At 49.7% G+C, this 17,549-nt stretch overlaps 7 protein-coding genes across 7 annotated transcripts; 1 reads left to right on the top strand and 6 right to left on the bottom strand.

Annotated features, from left to right (window-relative positions):
* Positions 1-7: 7 nt before the first annotated feature.
* Positions 8-3,417, bottom strand: FOIG_14800 (uncharacterized protein). The gene is made up of 3 exons (XM_031216091.1): positions 2,765-3,417; positions 462-2,717; positions 8-285 (listed from the first exon to the last, which is right to left on the bottom strand). Exons 1-3 carry the CDS (start codon positions 3,231-3,233, stop codon positions 101-103), a joined length of 2,910 nt encoding a protein of 969 aa, XP_031054232.1. The 5' UTR covers positions 3,234-3,417; the 3' UTR covers positions 8-100.
* Positions 3,418-3,923: 506 nt separating this feature from the next.
* FOIG_14801 (uncharacterized protein) lies at positions 3,924-5,773 on the bottom strand. Its single transcript, XM_031216092.1, has 3 exons — positions 5,527-5,773; positions 5,042-5,479; positions 3,924-4,993 (listed from the first exon to the last, which is right to left on the bottom strand). Exons 1-3 carry the CDS (start codon positions 5,703-5,705, stop codon positions 4,102-4,104), a joined length of 1,509 nt encoding a protein of 502 aa, XP_031054233.1. The 5' UTR covers positions 5,706-5,773; the 3' UTR covers positions 3,924-4,101.
* Positions 5,774-6,181: 408 nt separating this feature from the next.
* FOIG_14802 (uncharacterized protein) lies at positions 6,182-6,979 on the bottom strand (the record flags this gene model as incomplete). The annotated part of the gene is made up of 1 exon (XM_031216093.1): positions 6,182-6,979. One exon carries the CDS (start codon positions 6,977-6,979, stop codon positions 6,182-6,184), a length of 798 nt encoding a protein of 265 aa, XP_031054234.1.
* Positions 6,980-7,218: 239 nt separating this feature from the next.
* On the bottom strand, positions 7,219-7,650 carry FOIG_14803 (uncharacterized protein; the record flags this gene model as incomplete). Its single annotated transcript, XM_031216094.1, has 1 exon — positions 7,219-7,650. One exon carries the CDS (start codon positions 7,648-7,650, stop codon positions 7,219-7,221), a length of 432 nt encoding a protein of 143 aa, XP_031054235.1.
* A 726-nt stretch (positions 7,651-8,376) lies between these two features.
* Positions 8,377-10,362, bottom strand: FOIG_14804 (uncharacterized protein). The gene has a single exon (XM_031216095.1). It carries the CDS (start codon positions 10,345-10,347, stop codon positions 8,521-8,523), a length of 1,827 nt encoding a protein of 608 aa, XP_031054236.1. The 5' UTR covers positions 10,348-10,362; the 3' UTR covers positions 8,377-8,520.
* Positions 10,363-10,784: 422 nt separating this feature from the next.
* Positions 10,785-12,929, bottom strand: FOIG_14805 (uncharacterized protein; the record flags this gene model as incomplete). Its single annotated transcript, XM_031216096.1, has 2 exons — positions 10,785-11,069; positions 11,124-12,929. One exon carries the CDS (start codon positions 12,927-12,929, stop codon positions 11,208-11,210), a length of 1,722 nt encoding a protein of 573 aa, XP_031054237.1. The 3' UTR covers positions 10,785-11,069; positions 11,124-11,207.
* Positions 12,930-13,226: 297 nt separating this feature from the next.
* Positions 13,227-17,450, top strand: FOIG_14806 (serine/threonine protein kinase; the record flags this gene model as incomplete). The annotated part of the gene is made up of 5 exons (XM_031216097.1): positions 13,227-14,520; positions 14,568-14,748; positions 14,793-14,859; positions 14,911-17,236; positions 17,287-17,450. Exons 1-5 carry the CDS (start codon positions 13,308-13,310, stop codon positions 17,448-17,450), a joined length of 3,951 nt encoding a protein of 1,316 aa, XP_031054238.1. The 5' UTR covers positions 13,227-13,307.
* Between the last annotated feature and the right edge of the window lie 99 nt (positions 17,451-17,549).

Genomic DNA, 17,549 nt, shown 5'->3' on the forward strand with positions numbered 1-17,549 from the left:
GCGAGTCATGATCCAGCAGTGAATTCGCTCTCAGAGCGATGTACGAATGGAGATAATTATATAATACAAGTCATAAGCCCATTGTCTACCAACACCTCGCTCACAGTGTAATACCATAAAGACCTTCGCCCTGTATAACCTCACCATTCTCATATGTAACCCTCTTCCATCCTTCAACATGCGTCTCGTCACGAAGCCACTCAACGGTAGGCCAGTACCGCTCATCTTTCTTGATCGTTACGACGGAGGGAGTTCCGGTGTAGTTCATCATCTTGATCTTGAAGTCTACACTCTTGTTAGTTATGTTTTCCCATGAACGGCGATATTAGGGAAACTTAGGACCAGTATCCGAAGTGGTAAAAGGATTTAGGCAAGATTTATCAAGTCAGTAGACCCTTTAATAATCTTTTACCACTTATGATAAAGTGTCCCAAGTTTTGCATCCCTTGGAGAAAACTTACAGGTTTTATCAGGGATGCTCGCAATGATCCCCACGAGTGACTCTAGATCCGGTGTAGGCTTGTTATCGATATGTGTGATGAAAGTCGTCGCGTAGACATTATACAAGTTTGCCGGCGATCCGATGAACCAACTTGTGATGTATACCTCGCTCGGCAGCTTCTTGATGCACTGCCTCACGGTACGATGGGGCTTCTGCGCCGTCAAGCCGCAGAAATTAACAACACGCGAAGTTTCGAATTCATCTTCAGAGACAGTTTGTGCCTTGAAGCTGATCTGTTCTCCGTTTCGTACAGCGACGACGTCGAGGCTTTCTTTCCAGTACATGACATCCACATCGTGTAGCTGCGTGATAAGCTTGCCGTCGAGAGTGAGCAGGACGTCACCTTCGCCGAGTTGACCGGGGAGTTGCTTCGGGCCACGTTTTACCATGAATAGTCGTCGGTCGGAGGAGGACTTGCTCTGGACCTTTTCTATCCACTCCTCCGCTACGCCCATGACTCGCGCTTCGATCATCGTCACGGCCTCTAGCTCGATGGAGAGACTGCGCAGGGTTGGGACGATGCCTTGGCTTAGTTTCTCAGCGATGGGCGCGATGGCTTGGGAGCTTAGACCGAAACAGGCCTCGTCGAGATCTTCCATCTCGTAGACGACCCACAGGGCCTGGATGACGCCGTCTTCACGGATGAGAACGCCGCTGCCACAGTGGTTTCCAATTCGGGTCTCCACGTCAATGCGATCGACGTTGACGGGGCGGCCGCGGGGTGGATTTGGTGGCTCTCTCTCGAGGGGAATGACTTTTGTCACGGCTGTTGAGGCGTAAACCATCTCATCGCAATCATTATGACCAACGAAGAAAGTAGGTGCACCCTGCGAGATTCTATCAGTGCTGAAGATCGCGCTCTTGACGGGTGCGTCAACGAGGCTGGGGTCGTATTGAATGATAGCGTAGTGGTGCGCAGGATGCAAGAAGACGACTTTTCCGGGAACAAGGACTGAGTCAGCAAAGGTGAGTTCAATATCGCAAAGCTTTGTCGGCACAACAGTTCTCGAGACGATGACGTAGCCTCGATCAGCGTTGACGACAAGGCCCATCCCGAGTTTAATGCGTGTCGATTGTCCATCGATAAGGACCGGCGAAGAGAATCGCACGTGGACGAAACTCCTCGCGATCTCAGCAATTTCCCGCTGAGCAATATGCTCAAGCGCATCAAAAGACGCACTCAACGGCGGCGGTCGAATAGCAGGCAGCGGCTCAGCAAGGACCTCAACATCCCAAACCCCCTGGGTATCATTCCTCTTGAACATCTTCATGCGCTGGAACCAATGCCGATCAATCGGCACAACAGCCGTCCGAACGGTCTGCGGTTCCCAAACATACCAAAACTTGATCGCCACGCGTGCTCTGTCGGGGATATCCCTCATGACCTGCACAAAAGCATCGAGGTCCGGCGTCTTCTTGTGATTGACGCTATCGACCATGATGTAATTATCGTGCGTGGGGTGAAACGGGCCGGATTTACTGACGTACACGCCGCGGCAGGGGAGGAAGTATCGTTGGGCGACTTGGTATGATAGATCGTGGAAACAGGCTGCACCGACGGTGACGAAGCGGTCTGGTGTGATCTCGCAGAGGTCTTGAACTAGGATATCCTCTTCGACGTCCTGGCCGTCTCTCTGAACGAGAACACGGACTGTTTTGCCAATGTTGGAGTCGAAAATCTCGTTGAGACGGAGGAATTGGGTAACGAGATCCCCGTTGATTTTAAGGAGAATATCGCCCTCTTTCAATTTCTCGTCCGAAGGCCCCTCGGGTAAGACATCCATGGCGACGATGACGTTATCCTCTCCAGGAAAGGACTTGCGCAAAACACTCTCCCACTCAGGACTTAACCCAAGCCGTCGACATTCATCAAAGGGCTTCAACTTGAAGACAGTCTGTATCTCACCCCTCTTCACCTTCTCACCCCGTTGGATCTGCTTCAGCGCACGCAGCGGCCCATCAAGTGGTAGGAAGTAATCCGTTGACCCGTCGGTACGACCACCTGCTTGAAGCGCGATACCGTGTCCGTCGACGTTGACAACGGGACTTCCGGAACTTCCTCCGGATGCCGACGCGTTGGCTTGGAAGTAACATGTGTTGAAGTCCATGTAGCCATCGTATATAGGAGCGTTTCTGTCAAGACGGCTGATGAAACCAGAGAGGATACCGAGCTTTTCGCCGCTATCGTTACCGATGACTTTGATCTCGGTTCCAACTGCTTCATGTTAGCAGCAGGATTTGTCTCGGAGATTGAGGACCTACCTTTTGCGAGATCGGGTCGAAGTTCCATGGCTGTAAGGTCCATATATTTAACCGCCTTGGGATCAAACTTCAAAAAACCAAAGTCGTGTACTGGGTCGCGATAAATAGGGTACGTGTCGACTTCTTCCTGGTTATTGAAGACAATGTACCCCGAAAAGGGTCCAGGTCCGACAACATGTCGATTAGTGAGAATGATACCCTTTTCTGCATCGACAACAAAGCCTGTCGCTTCGCTCGTCTTGCTAGTCTCGGTATCAAACGAATAAGGGTGCGAGAACTTGACCGACACGACGCATCGAACGACCTTCTCTATCGCTCTTTGCCAGGCTTCGCTTTCTCGTTCTGAGAGAAGACCTGCAGTAGCGAGGTGGTCCTGCTCTGTTGTGTGATGCTTGCTGACGCCATTCTCTACGGTTGAGAGGGATACATCGCGGAGTTTAGTGAGGATGGGATCCTGGTCGATTGTCATCCTGGCGGTCCAGGGTTCAAGATTGAAGATGTCAGGATGGTAATGTACAAGATGTGTATAGTATACTGATTTGAAGCTGAAGATGAGAGGTATGAAAATGAGATTGAGGTGAAGGAGGTTGAAATAGTTGTTGCTTACGCTGCATCAGCCAAGGCAGCTGGCTCTTTTTGTTAATCACTGCGTCCGTTCTGTGACCCCTCATCGAACCTGCATGAATCAATTACTCAGCCCCAAAAAGTGGATATCGCTCATTGGCGAGACAATTTCCATTGGATGCACGTTACGGGCAGTAAGAAAACCTCTGACCTCGATTTCAAGCGACAGAAAAAGACTAGGCAAGCTTCCTCCGAGCGTGGTGCGCCTTTAGACTCATTTATTGTATCAACCTGACTCTAGGTTAGGCGTTTTCTTTCTCCCTCTCGGCAGGCAACCGCGCCAAAGAATCAAGGCAATGACTACAATTTTCAGCCTCATAAGGCGTCCCGAATGATTCCAGGGACTTTTTTTAGTGGATCAGCACGGGTCTTTGGTGGTTTTGGCGTCGCGTGAGAAGTTCAGCTCGGAATTATCGGGCGGCCGAAATCGAGGTATTCCGAATATTGGTCTGCAGACCTTGATCGTCAGCTTACCACTGACGCGGTGACTCATGATGCTGCACATGATTCAGATTTCGTATGAGAGAGTGAGTAACTGCGAATATTGTTGCTTGTTCTGTGCGTGATTAATTTTGGAGTTGATGGTACCTTTGTTACACAGCAAAACCTCATGTTGCAAAGAATCCACTCATACGTTTTGACGGTGCACTGAATATCTCGAAACTTGATCGTCTCTATTCTGAAGTCTATGCAAAAGTGAAATCAAGGCAACTTCAACCAGAAGCAAGGGAAATTCTCGTCTTGCTCTCCCCCATCCTCAAACTCCACTCACCATCCCAGTCATCCCTCTTCCTAACCTCAACCTCAACACTCTTCTTCGGCGTATAAACAGTCGCCATATCCCCCGTATTCAGCGCCGGGTTCTTCACCCACTCCCCCTTCACAGGTGCAATATCACTCCTCACAGCAAGAAGAGCAATAACGATAAGAATCTCAGTGGTGGCAAATTGACGCGCTGGGCAAAGATGTGGCGGTGCGCCCCAAGCGACAAAACTGCTTGCTTTTCGGTCTGATGAGTCTTTGGTGAAGCGATACGGATCGAATTGGTCGGCGGTGGGGCCCCATGTTGAAGTGTTTGTGTGGACGGGTTGGCCGGGCATCATTACGTAGTGACCTGCTTTGAGGAGGTATTTTCCATCGAGGAGGGTGTCTTCTGTTACTTTGCGGATGTTCGCATGAACATGCCTTAGCCTTTGAGTCTCCTGGAAAACAGATAATGTCAAAGGGCACTTCGTCTTCAAAGCAGCGACATCTACTTTAAAGCCAGATTCCTTATCTCCACTGACAGCTCGCTCAATGACTTCCTTTCGCACTTCTTCAAGAAGATCAGGTCGAGAAAAGAGTTCGTAGATAGTCCAGTACATGATAGGAACAGTGTTTGCGAAAGCAGCAGTTCCGAAAGTAGCTTGTTGCTTGCAGATGTCATCTTCATCAATACCAGCTTCTTGCATTGATCGGAGACGTTCTTTGTAGATGAAAGATACATCGCTGGGAAGATTCTTGTTATACTTGCGGAAAGCGTCAAAGACAATTTGGCGGGCGGCGTAGCCTTTGCCAGTGATGTCGAGGTTAACCATGTGAAGAGGGAGATACGATTGCCATTTCCTATCCAGTCAGGTTCTTGTTTCAGGATGGCTGAGGGAGGTGACTTACCAAAACGCTTGGTCGACCTTGGGATCAAGAAAAGGATGCTCTACACCAAAGATTCCACAAGCACTAGCCTGAACAACAGCATACTGCGCCCACTCCAGCAAATTGACCTTTGCAACACCATCTTTTTCCACAGGAAGAAGTTGTTCAATATCGATCAGCGCACGATCTCCCATACGAAGATTCTGCTCATCCAGAAACGGCCCCGTAGCAAGACCGTTCTTGTGAGCATGACTAAACGAATCAACCCACTCTGTACCAAAAACCTCAAAAGTCTCGGGTTTCGCATCGCCCATGAGTTTGGCGGCTGTTTGCATGAAAGGTCGGAAGGAGAGGGTTTTGGAAGTCTTTTGGATCAGGGGAATGAGACGAGATGTTTTGGCGATGTAGAGTTTTGTGTTGAAGATGGCGACTGTGTACATTTCCTCGTTTGTTTGCTTGCTTCTCTGGTGTTAGTATGCATTGAGAAATTCGGGTATTTGGAGTACCTTGTGATTCCGTGGTAGCCAGAACTATACTTCATCATACCCCATAAATGTCCGAAGAGAGGTATTTTCGACTGAAGTCTCTTGGGCTCCCTTGGATCGTCAAATAGTGAGAGAATCCATTCTGCCGCATAGGCAAGCAGGACAAAGCCCGCAACACCGTACACAATTTCTCGAAACATCGTCTCAGTGTCAGTTCTGACCTCTCAAAGATTCATCTGCGCTCCAGGTAATGCGAGAAACTAAATAGTAGATCGATTGCCTCGCTTATCCAAGATTTAGTCTGTCGGATCCTCAAGATCCGAATACGAGACACCCCTTTGGTGGATCGCTCATGGAGGAATACCCCTAGCGTGACGCTACGATAGCGCTGATGGGACTTCTGTTCAGGGATCAGCATATTGGAAAACTGGATTACCGGGGATGATCAGGATTAATAGCGGTTTCATGATTGGATGGGAGATAAAACGTCTTTTTACCCCGTAATTTGTCGTGTTCGGGGAAGAATTGAAGATGGGCGTTGATCTGAATTGCCTGATGGAGTTATCAACGTCACATTTGGTTACATCACTTATGAATCGTCCTGAATGAATTTCCTTCGCCAATTGTAGTAATAGTATTATGAGACTTGATGCTTATTTATTAATATTCCTCAGCATCATTCTCTATTCTCAACGACCACCTTCTCAAATGCGCCGATCATGGCGCTATACAGCTTTTCGGCCTCCCTAATATCTATGCTTGTTCCCGTAAAAAATTCGTTCACATCTGGGAAGAAGAGCACATCGCGAAGTGAGTGAGCCAGACTCTCGAGACCCTTGAACCCTGGGCAGAACTCGGCAAGGATGGCCGCAAAGTCGTCGCTGGAAATGTCCTTCTTCTTCTCAGCGATCTCTGGCCAGTTCCTCCACAATACCTCCCATGGTCTCAATCGGCTTTCGTCAGAGGCTCTCCCATGTCCAGGGACAGCCATGAACAAAAACACGTAGAAGAAAGACTCGAGATCGGGGCGGTATGTATGAAGGACGCGATCGTCGCTGCCGCGCGACAAGTCAATGACCATGAATGTCTTGGTTCCAGACAAAGAGTAAGGTTTCTCGGGTTCGATTTCCACGTCCATGGCATTATTGGAATCAATGAGTATTCCTTTAAATGAGTCTGGGTTATTATTTCCGGCGTTAGAGATGAGGATGTTGTTATCTGAGATATCCTGATGAAGAATCTTAGCATCCAGATACAGCGATCGGAGTGCCTTGATTGTGTCGCGCAAACATTCCAGAACCTCCAAGACTGTGCAATACCCCTTGACAGGGCGACCAAAGTTGGAGGCGACTATGCAGGACAAAGTGATGGTATCGGTGTCGAGACATTGGTAGTCAATAAGCTCGGTGATACCCCAGACGTTGCGCGCCTTGGTGAGATGCAGAAGCTTTTCTTCATCCCTACTTTCCTCCATTCTTGATGAGAAACTTGACGACGAACTCATTGCCGTGACAATCCATGGCTCGATAGTATGCAGGGGCGCTGCTGGCAAGGTCGGGAGGAAGCCAAATCGTAGGTTTGTCCAGGGTGAGCGTGTAAGCTCGTTGATGCTCGCTCTCGTATGACTCCCTACTGTTCGCGCTGCCTTTGATGTAGATGTACTGCGATCCCTCGTCGTCGCCGTGAACGACGGGATTGAAGCCGAGCTGATCTCTACTCATTCCTTCTGGTGTAGTTGGTGAAGATATTGCTGCCAATGTATTGGGAAAAAGCCCAGATCAGTAGAGCCCCGATCGGCTGAAGAGCCAAAGCTCCATCTGGTTGCCGCACAGGAGAAAGCCATGGAGAAAAAAGTCGAATTGGCTGGTGTCGAAAGACCTTCTCGACGTTTTCGTAAAGTCGGATACCACCGGAGTCGTAGTCGCTATCGCTATCGGGTGAATCCTCAACTCCGATTACTTGGGTTACTGGCCAGGGATGTCCCTTATTCTGGCATGACGAGGGGATGAGGAAGCAATCAGTGAACCCAGAAACAGCGGGAGATGAGTGATAATAGTTTGGCTGTTGATCAGAGGACAAGTTGGCGAAGCAGTGATCAAAGAAAGATTTACCCTCGACGTGTATATCTGACTGAATCTGGTTCATCTCGGCGAGCGCGGGCGAAGATGATTACTGGGAGAAAGAAAATCAGATTGCAGAAGAGAAAGAATTCAATGTATAGGGACCGTAGTTACATGAGAGATCAGGCAATGAACCACAGTGAACCTAGATGTTGAGGCTTCAAAAGTTTAGAGGATTAACGTTGCACGCAACTCCGTGAGTCTCCAGTAAGAATATTGCAAAAGATATAAGCATCAATTTGAGCCAAAACTCTTCTAAGGGTAGCCCTAACCTTAAAGTTTGATTGAAACATGCTTTCTTTCACCGGAATCTTCATCGAGCCGTGGATGCGGCCCTGGTGTGTTTGCATCTTGAATGTACATCTCAGGCTTCGTCAACGTGGCCAATTAGAACAGAGAATGTGACTCTTTGTGGTTGAATTAGGCAGCCATAACGAACATGGATGGCCGAGCGTCTAACAACTTTTAGTCCTACATGTCCTTGAGGCGAAAGGCTTCAAAGATGGGACGCAAACCCTGAGAATTAACGAATGCATTTTTATCTAAATAAACCATCTTGACATGGTGACCTAGAGTGCTGGATCTCATTCACCCTTAACCTTTTAATGCATTTGCCACAATTGTTTCCTCTTGATACCGCCAGTGCATTTGTTTCTCTATCAACATTAATCTTAATCGGGCTAACCATTTATTGCTCAAATCCTCTTATTCTTCGAGCATTTAGAGAGCAGAGCATTGAATAAGAAGGGCGAATCAGAGTCTTGATCATCACGACATCTCAGATGTCCAGTCTAAAAAGTCTATGCCGCACTCATCATATCTAAACAAATACACTTGTCTCTGTAATGTCGTAATATCCCCAACTCCAACCTAACCAGCCATTTTTGTCATAACCTTAGTTGCGTCCTCGCTTTCCGCGTCCATTATCCCCATGACCACCAGGAGCACCATGTTTCTGACGAGGTCGATCAGCAACCGTGTTCAACCCCCGCACACCTCTCAGACCCATCTTGCTAGCCGTGCTCTTCTGAATAGTTGGGACATCAGGAGAACCCAGACCCTCGCGTGCGTAAACGTTGGCTTGTCGGACGAGCTCCTCCTTGTCCCATCGGAGAGACTTCATGTGACTGTTGTAGTATCCCAGCCAAGCTTGGTAAACACGGGACTTTTCGTCGTCCTCCATCTTCTCGGCAACTTCGATGACGTCTCGGCTGGGTGAGAGATCGGCTTCGCGGGCGATGAGATTGATTTCTTTGAGGGAGTACTTGGGGAAGAAACCCTCTGCGTCGCAAACGATCAGGATTCCGCGACCTTCAGCGTCGGCTCGTGCTGTTCGGCCGAGACGGTGGATGTAGCTCTGCTTGTCGGCGGGCATACCGACTTGGATGACGGTGGTGACACCGGGGAAATCCATTCCACGAGCGACGACGTCGGTAGCCACAAGAATGGCGCTGCGAGCAGTTCGGTAGTCGTTGGTGATTTTAGTGCGCTTGTTCTGACTCATGCGACTGTGCAGGATCGAAACCGGGGGAAGACCAGGGAGATCCTCCAAAAGGCGTCCGTAGAAATCAGCGATGGCAGCAGTAGGCGCAAAAAGAATCGCCTTGAAAGCTTGACCGCGTGTCGCTTCCTCACGAATACAGCCAACCATGGCGGGTGCAACGTCGGCAAAGGTAGGAACCTGGACGAGGAACTGGGGAACGCGCTCGTGGGTGTTGGCTTCACCGGCGGGAATGGTCGAGATGAACTTGTAGCCCGGTGAGAGAACGAGACCAGCGACTTGCTCAACGTGGGGAGCGATGGTGGCGGAGAAGAGCATGCCTTGTCGGTCAGACTTGGTCTTGTCGGGAAGACGGCCGACAATGTCGCGGAGATCTTTCATGAAACCCATGTCGAGAAGACGGTCGGCCTCGTCGAGGACAAGAGTGTTGAGCATACGCATGCTGTACACGATATCCTCGTTGGACATGTGATCCAGAAGACGACCAGGCGTAGCGATGAGAATCTCACAACCAGCAAGAATGGCCCTCTCCTCACGATCCTTGTTCGTTCCTCCAATAGCAACCTGAACGCGATACTTGGGCAGGCCTTGCAGAACCTTCTTCGCCTCAGCAGAGATCTGAAGCGCGAGCTCACGAGTCGGCGAGATTACCAGCAGTGAAATGCCATCGCCAGCAGCTCTGTTCTGGTTAATCATAGTCTGCAGCGCAGGAATCAAAAACGCCATGGTTTTTCCGGTGCCGGTGCGCGCCTGGACGAGACAGTCGCTGCGGTTCGGGGGCAGAAGCTCATCCATGGTCGCAGCTTGGACGGGCGTCATGAACTCAAACTTCATATCGTTTGTGATGGTGCGCACGATGAGAGGGTTGACCTTGTTGTTCTCCAACAAGCTGTCGAAGCGACGCGAGGTGGGAGCTTCAGTTAGAGGCGCGGGCGCGGGCGCGGGCGCAGGCGAAGGTGAAGCCATCTCAACATCAGGCGAATCATCCTCATTCTGGGGCTTTGGGTTACGAGGCTGGTTGCGAGGCTGGTTTGACCGACCGCCGCCGCCGCCACGGGAGCTGAAGCCTCGACGATTGCCGCCGCGACCGCCGCGACGTCTTGAACCACCGTCCATCAGGAAGGGAGAGAAAGTGGGCTGTTGTGTGATGAGTGATGTTAGGGGGAGAAGTTGGCGTGGGTGCTGAAGGATGTTGCTGATGGGAAGGCGAAGGCGCTGCATTTTTCTTTATTGACCTTCCAGAGATTTTGATAACGGGCAAAAAGTCTCTGCTCCTTGTAGTACGGCGCTAAGCCAAATCAGGTAGCGGGCAACAGGTTAGACGAGGAACGCTAGGCCTGATCTGGCAAGAGCCGACAAAGCGTTGCACCTCCATTTCTGAGCAGCAACAGTACCAGAGCAACAAAACCTATGAGATTAAGCTAGGGTGCTAAGAAGACTTAATCTAAAGTTTACTAAGCCTATGCTAAGTGATAATAAATTGAGTCAAATCTTTTTGCTGCTTAGGATAGAGATCCTAAGTTTTATTGCATTCCCTTGCCAGGTAAGAGAGAATACACTTTACAGTAGATGTTGAGAATATTATATTCCATGGTGTAGAAGCTACTTAATACCAGATAATAAAATAACTATAGGACCTACTAGAGGCCGCTGAACGCGTTATGAAGTGATAATAATACTCTTGATGATGCCGACGACGTCATCCATTGCGCCAAGTCAGGAACATTACCGCTCTTGATATTGTGTACTCTAGCCTGGCCTTTAGTCACCCCTGTCAAAAGCTCAACCACGCCGTACTGATACGCAGCAAAACTTTTTAGCCTCTCCGCAAACAATGTAGTGCACATCAACAACTTGGTAACCAGGGTAAGTCAACTGTTTAAGATCATCCCCACTGTGTACCGAAACGTGGCTCGTTCGGGATTAAGCACCATGTAGTTGTCCTATTGCTAGGTCAGTATTCATTGAGCTATTGTGACGAAGAATCTGGCCTCGACCTTAAGAAAGTCGGACGCTTCTAGTAGTGGTAGAACAGACCCGCCAAGTAGTAGTGCGACGGCAGACTTTTCCTGTTTCACCCTTCACCTCCCCCAAGAGCCACTTATAGGCCTTACGACGCTCTTGTAGAACGCTTGTTGAAGCTCGTCCGTCGAGGCCCCTTCAAACTCTGATCTTAGACATAACTCTGCAGCCCTCATGTACTCCTTTCCTCTCGATCGTCCAAGTTTCGGCAGTGCCTCGGTCAATACCCATTTCCGAAACGCAGCGGCGGAATGCTCGTAATTCTCGGCCTGGATGGCTTCTTCATACAACTGGATAATTGGCTTTTGGAGGCCGAGCTCGAGCAGAAGAATACCGATGCTATAGATATCGTGCTTCATTGAAAAAGGAGTTTTGGTTGGTTTACCTTGACCATCCTGTGAAGGCTCCTCGGGTACGCCTTGGACTTCTTCATGTCGGTATAGGTTCGCTTCGAGGTCATCTGTCACGCCCTCTGTTTGTCCTGGGGCTGAAATCTCTCGACTGTACTCGAAACCGGCTAAATACGGCTCTTCGAAGGAGATGTCGCCCGCGTCATCTTGACAGTACAGAATGTTCTCGCTGCTTAGCCCTTTGTGCAGCCAGCCTGCCAGGTGCAAACACAACACCGCTCGTGTCACGCTCTTCGCGACTTTGAACCAGTCATCAAGATAGACGTTGTCCTGAGACCCCTCAAGAATAGCCTTTAGTGTTGTGTACTTCTTGGTCGGCACGCAGAAGATGATTCCGTAGCGGACTTCGTCGTCGGAGAGTCCGTCTCGTGTGATGACGCCGATGCAGTCCAATGTTCTGAGATCTTCAAGCCTAGAACTCCATTTCAGGAGACGCGCCAGATTCTTGATACGATTTCCAGCCATCGCACGATATGTTGCTGCAGTATGTCCAGGAGGGATATGAGAGCCATCGATGAGTTTCCACTCTACCAGGACATCTGTGGAAGTGACTCCCTTCCGGAAGACACCAGTTGACCGTTTTGTTCGCCCATCAAGCGGCCCCGTCTCACGTAGTGACCGATCTTTCTCATCGACCTTCTCTGCATTACGAGCACCGAGTTGAAGCTGCAGGACCATGACCTTGAGAAGGGCTAGACTCTGCAGCATCGAGTCATCGGGAGCACCCGCAGCGACAGCGTTGAGCTTAGAGATATTGAGCGATGAGAGTAGAGAATTAGCAACTTGCATAGCGACAGGGTCATTCTCAGGCGGTTTGAAGAACTTGCAGAGATCATCAATCATCGACTCGAGAAGCTCGAGTGTCTTTGTGATCTCCCCTTCTTTGAGAGCCCACCGCAGCTTCTCCGACACTTTAGCCTCATCGCGCATCGCTTCAAGCTTCTTCGCCCACTCTTCCCGCTCTTGAGAGTCCTTGAATGCCATTCGGAGCATGGCCCCAAGCGAAGTCGCCGCCGAAATAGGTACATTCTCCGCAGACGCCAACGCCGGGAACTCCTGTGATAGTTCGCCCAACGAGTCCAAGAAGCCGTGAATGATAACGACGTATTTCACAGCAAGGTCGCCGTTCTCGATGAAGCGATCATCTCTCCAACAAGCTGCATCGGGTCCCCTGTCAAATCCCCAGTCCAAACCCCAAGCTTTGAATCGCGCAGCCTGCATCTCAAGACGAGCTTTGAAGATAAGCGCATCGGAGGCTAGCGTCTCGCCCTTTTGCCAGACAGAAAAACCGTCGACGCAGCCTTGGAATATTTGGAGAAAGAGGCTGGTCGCGCCGAGGGCGGTGCCAGCTGTGCCAGTTGGATCGGCCATGGCGATGATACCAGCAAATGTTGACAAGAAGAGGAAATGGAGACTTATGAAAGTAGGCTGGTTTACCCGCAACACGGATGTCCGGCACCACGCCGATGAGGAAGCCGGGGGGTTTGAAACCAGCTGAGCTGACGATTGGTATCATTGGCTACTGTTCAGTGTGCCTCGTGAGGGGCAGCGCCGCCACTATCAATATTGCTCACCAAATATTGAAGAGTGCAACGAGCTAACTGAGTTAGTGAAGTGCGGCTGAAACCGCCGTCTTGAGCTGCGTCTCAGCTCTGGTCTTCAAAATATCGACGTCCCCAATTCCATATCCACTTTGGTCCAACGGCTTCAAACGGGCCGTACCGTGGTGACGTTATTCAAGTTTGCACAATGGCGAGCGAAGCTAAACAGCGCGATCATGATCTTCTATCATTCATGTCTACCTTTCTCGTCACGCACCAGCGTCTCGATCTTTCTCTGACTTTACTTAGCGTTCTTATTGACGATGCCAGTATCGACGTTCAAGTCCGGTCCAACAAAGGAGGCTATTTCTCAGTATGTCTCGCAAGGTCGAAAGATCTCCTCGAGGCCCGCTTCCTCAATGGCAACGATGACATATTGCCAGATGCAAGAAATCTACCAGAGCTTGTCGCAGTCAAAATTCCGCGGCCAGATGGTGATCTCAACAGTGCTCGGAGTCGCAAGATGTGGTCTTCCATGGCCATGGAGTTGCAAATCCTGCGAAACAAATTTATCAAGAACCATCCCAACATTGTACAGTTCTTGGGTATCTGCTGGAAGACTGTCAAAGACGGAGTTCTGATGCCTTCGTTCGTACTCGAGGCTGCCGAAATTGACCTGGAAAAATACTTGGACAATCCGAAAGCTGTGGAATATCGCAAGGTATTGGGTCTCGCCGTGGATATTGCCACAGGCGTTCGAGCTTTGCACGACGTTGGAATCATACATGGCGACATCAAACCAGCAAACGTTCTCATCTTCAAGGATCCCCAACTGACGTACGTCGCCAAGATCGCTGACTTTGGTTCATCCCTTCTTCGCTCAGACATCAAATCTCCGATGAAGCTCTCATTCGGCTCAGGATTCTGGCAAGCACCCGAATGCCGCGATCATCTGGACGGCGAACAACTTACAAAAGCGGATGTTTACTCTGTCGGCCTTGTTCTCTGGCGATTACTCGGTGGTGACATGATGCACCTGTCACTGGACGCAGTAAAAGATGATGGCTTGACGAGAGATGCGTTCTTCGAACAGATGAAACGAAATGAAGAGAAGAGGATTCCAGCTCTGGTTTACCATTGTCTCATGCGAATGGAGAATATCCTGGGTCCTGAAGAGAAATCAGAGGCTTCTAGAAGCATGTATTCGATCCACAAAGTCGTTGACGACATGGCCTCCGTTATCATGATGACATTGGTCCAGCCGAAATCGCGATCTAGTAGTAAATCGCTGCTGGGGAATATGAGGATCGTCATGCATCAGTATCTCATATGGGAAGAGTTTCGTGGATTCTACACGGAAGACTTCAAGAACGGGCCTACTAAGCTAAACCCGCAAGAACAAGACATATGGCTTCAGCCAGGTAAGATTCTTTAACTTCCGAGTAAAGGATGGCGGCTAATCTAGCAGGCCTTGACGAACCGACCGAAGACGATGTCAAGAGAGTCCTGCGTTTGGGAAGGTCGATGGAGTGGCTAAATCAGTCTCTCAGCCACATCAAACTTGGCGGCTCGGTTTCAGATGTCCCAGGAATGGACCAAGTGCCTGAGAAGGTTGCTGCTACTCATGTTGGCGAAACCTGGAAACGATGGTAGGAGTTCGTCATGCTATGGCTGGCGTTACTAACCTGAATAGGCGAAAGCTGAGAGATCCGAAGCCCGACGAGGCGATAACCCTTCGACCGGGACGAGCGGTACTCGAGGTGCGCGAAGTGATGGTTGAATTGTGCTGTGACATCTAACACTATGCGTAGGCAGACTCTTCCATGGGAACTTTAAGAGTCTTACCACCCGAGATCATCAGTAACGTTATGCGAGAAGTAAAGAGAGTCGCGAAAGATCCCAAGGAAGAAACAGGTCGTCGTACAGAAGCAGCATGGCAGTACGCAATGTTCTACCTTCGAACTGTTCAGCTCCACCCCAAAAGCCAAGGCACAATTGATGAATCACTTTCACTGCTTCTTCAAGCAGCAGAAGGAGGTCACTCAGGCGCTCGCGGGATTGTTAGCCACCTTTACCACTCTCTGGAGAGAGAGTTCCCGAGGTCGAGGGAAACAGAGCTGGCCTGGCTGCGAGATGGTGTTTGCCACGGCAGTGAGACTGCGAAGCGCCGCATCCAATTCTTGGATCTGGATTTACACGTCCAAGCAACAGATTTGCTGCGAACAAGGTACTCTGGTCTCGGAATCGAAACTCCACCGCAATACTGGGATCAAGAGACTCTCTCCGATGACGAGTTATTTCGCGAAACTCGAATTCGCCATCGTATTGGTATGGATGCAAATCAAGAACAAACAGGACTCCTATGCGCGATATCTAACCGCCTTGATCTCTTGAAGCAACTGACGGATCATGGCTTTGTGAATGTCAACCATCTAAACGAATGGAACGAGTCACCTCTTCTATGGGCGTCAAGAGCAGGGCACAGAGACGTTGTGTTCCATCTTTTGGACTGCGGTGCTGATCCTTCGGTCGCTAGTAATGAAGGGACTACTCCTCTTCATTTTCTCAGCTCCTTTGATGAAGAAGATGTGCATGAGGTGTGTCGGCGTTTGATCGATGCTGGTGCTGACCTAGAAGCTCGTTCTAAGTCTGGACATCGGTATCGACAAGGCCTGGATTCCACATACGGAGATGTTGATGGAACACCCCTCACTTGGGCCGTTGCAGCAAATAACAGAGTCGCCGTCCAGGCCTTAGTCACGTCTGGTGCGAATCCATTTGATCTTCCCGGCTTGGAGATTTCATACTCTGATACTTTTGGAGGCATGGCTCACGTCTCACCCATCTGGTTCTCTGCGATGAACCATCAATACTACATGCTTGAGATCCTATTGGGGAACGTAGCTAAAGAGGAGATAAGGGACTTTCTCAACACGTACCGACGAAAGTTTGGATCAAATGATATCTCGGGGCAGGATAATCCGATCATCGCCTGGTGCGTAACATATGCCGCCCAGGGTATCGGACGGAGAATTCTTCTACATGGAAAACATCACCAAGAAGCTTTTACCAAGACTTTCGACATACTGGTTGGCTACGGCGCTGATACAGACGACATCCATCGTCTCGCAGTTCAATGCGCACAGCCATTCGTCCTCGACTACCTCCTCGGCTCTGGAAAGATACCCAAGCCAACACCACGGAAATGGATGGAGTTTGTCCTCATCGCAGGCGCTACACAAGATTGGATAACGTTCGATGTCCTACTTCGACATTCGCAGGCAGACAGCCTACCACCAGAGCAATGGCATCTTTACTACGGTTCTTTCAGGGGCTTGCCAAATAATGTTGAGTGTCTGGACGTATTCCGGAAACACAGAGACCCCAAGACAGATTTCTACCTCCATTACACCAAAGCCCTCATGAGTGGAAAGTTCATTCTAGCTCGCTGGTTCTACGACACTGGTTTGTGTGATCTTACTCAACAAGTCAGTACATCAGACGAGACTATTCTGGGTCTACTCCTCCGGCGCTGCAAATCTTACTCCAACGCGATTCTTCAACTTGAGCAGGTCTTACAACTGGGTCTTCCGGATTCTTGCTTCTGGAATGTATGCAACATGTCTGACTCAAGCTTCACAGCTCTTCACCAAGTTGCGTATTTTCCCGAATATCAAACCAGCAGCACTATGGCCAACACAGCGCTGAGACTGATCGTGCAGAAATGGTATGAACCGGAACATCTTAACGCTCAAGTCACAGAGGGGGAGTTCAAGGGGCGAACGGCGCTGCACATAGCCGCTCTGACAGCCAACGTCGGCGCTGTTCGATACTTGCTCCAAGAGGAAGAAGAGTCTCTTGACCTTACACTGCTCGACTGCAACAACTTCAGCATCGTCGATACAGCGGCTTGGGGGTTAATGAGCCAACAAGGTCGCATTAAACTCTGGGATCTTCCGAAAGAGTATCACAAGTCAGCCGATTTAGACCACTGGCGAAATATCATGGAGATCCTGGTACGATTGTTGAAAGCTGGCGCTAAGCCGAATAAGATTGGTCTCGCTGTGACGAGGACAGAACAGGAGAAGATTCAGGTTTTTGACCTTGAGAAGTTCAAAGTCTTTACTGTTCCGTTTTGTAAGTGCTTCTTGCTGGGATGAGCTTATGATGTTGCTGACTTGTGACAGTGTTTTTTGGAGACAAGTTCCCGAAAGAATTGGGAGGGGAGAGATTCTGGGTTGAGGCTTCGAAGTTGAAGGTTGATCAGACGTTTTTTATTGCGAGTGCGGAAAGTCTGAGTGATGAGGAGAGGGAGGCTGGCGTTATGACGAGGGTTGCGTCTTTCTATTAACTAGCACGGTCAGGCTTTTGAGTATTTGGTCGTCAGTTCATTGAGTTGTAGTCGCTGCTAGAGCCTAAATGTTGGGACAGGGCGGCATAAACTCATGAT

This window comes from Fusarium odoratissimum (assembly GCF_000260195.1).
Source record: "Fusarium odoratissimum NRRL 54006 unplaced genomic scaffold supercont1.44, whole genome shotgun sequence".
Classification (NCBI taxonomy): domain Eukaryota; kingdom Fungi; phylum Ascomycota; class Sordariomycetes; order Hypocreales; family Nectriaceae; genus Fusarium; species Fusarium odoratissimum.

What these genes read in the sequence shown, in the direction of transcription:
- FOIG_14800 (XM_031216091.1), bottom strand. Translation starts at nt 3,233, where the DNA reads ATGACAATCGACCAGGATCCCATCCTCACTAAACTCCGCGATGTATCC. An exon ending in TCGACCCGATCTCGCAAAAG is followed by an intron (nt 2,718 to 2,764) that starts GTAGGTCCTCAA and finishes AACATGAAGCAG; the next exon opens with TTGGAACCGAGATCAAAGTC. An exon ending in GAGCATCCCTGATAAAACCT is followed by an intron (nt 286 to 461) that starts GTAAGTTTTCTC and finishes ACAAGAGTGTAG; the next exon opens with ACTTCAAGATCAAGATGATG.
- FOIG_14801 (XM_031216092.1), bottom strand. Translation starts at nt 5,705, where the DNA reads ATGTTTCGAGAAATTGTGTACGGTGTTGCGGGCTTTGTCCTGCTTGCC. An exon ending in GGCTACCACGGAATCACAAG is followed by an intron (nt 5,480 to 5,526) that starts GTACTCCAAATA and finishes ACACCAGAGAAG; the next exon opens with CAAGCAAACAAACGAGGAAA. An exon ending in AAGGTCGACCAAGCGTTTTG is followed by an intron (nt 4,994 to 5,041) that starts GTAAGTCACCTC and finishes CTGACTGGATAG; the next exon opens with GAAATGGCAATCGTATCTCC.
- FOIG_14804 (XM_031216095.1), bottom strand. Translation starts at nt 10,347, where the DNA reads ATGCAGCGCCTTCGCCTTCCCATCAGCAACATCCTTCAGCACCCACGC.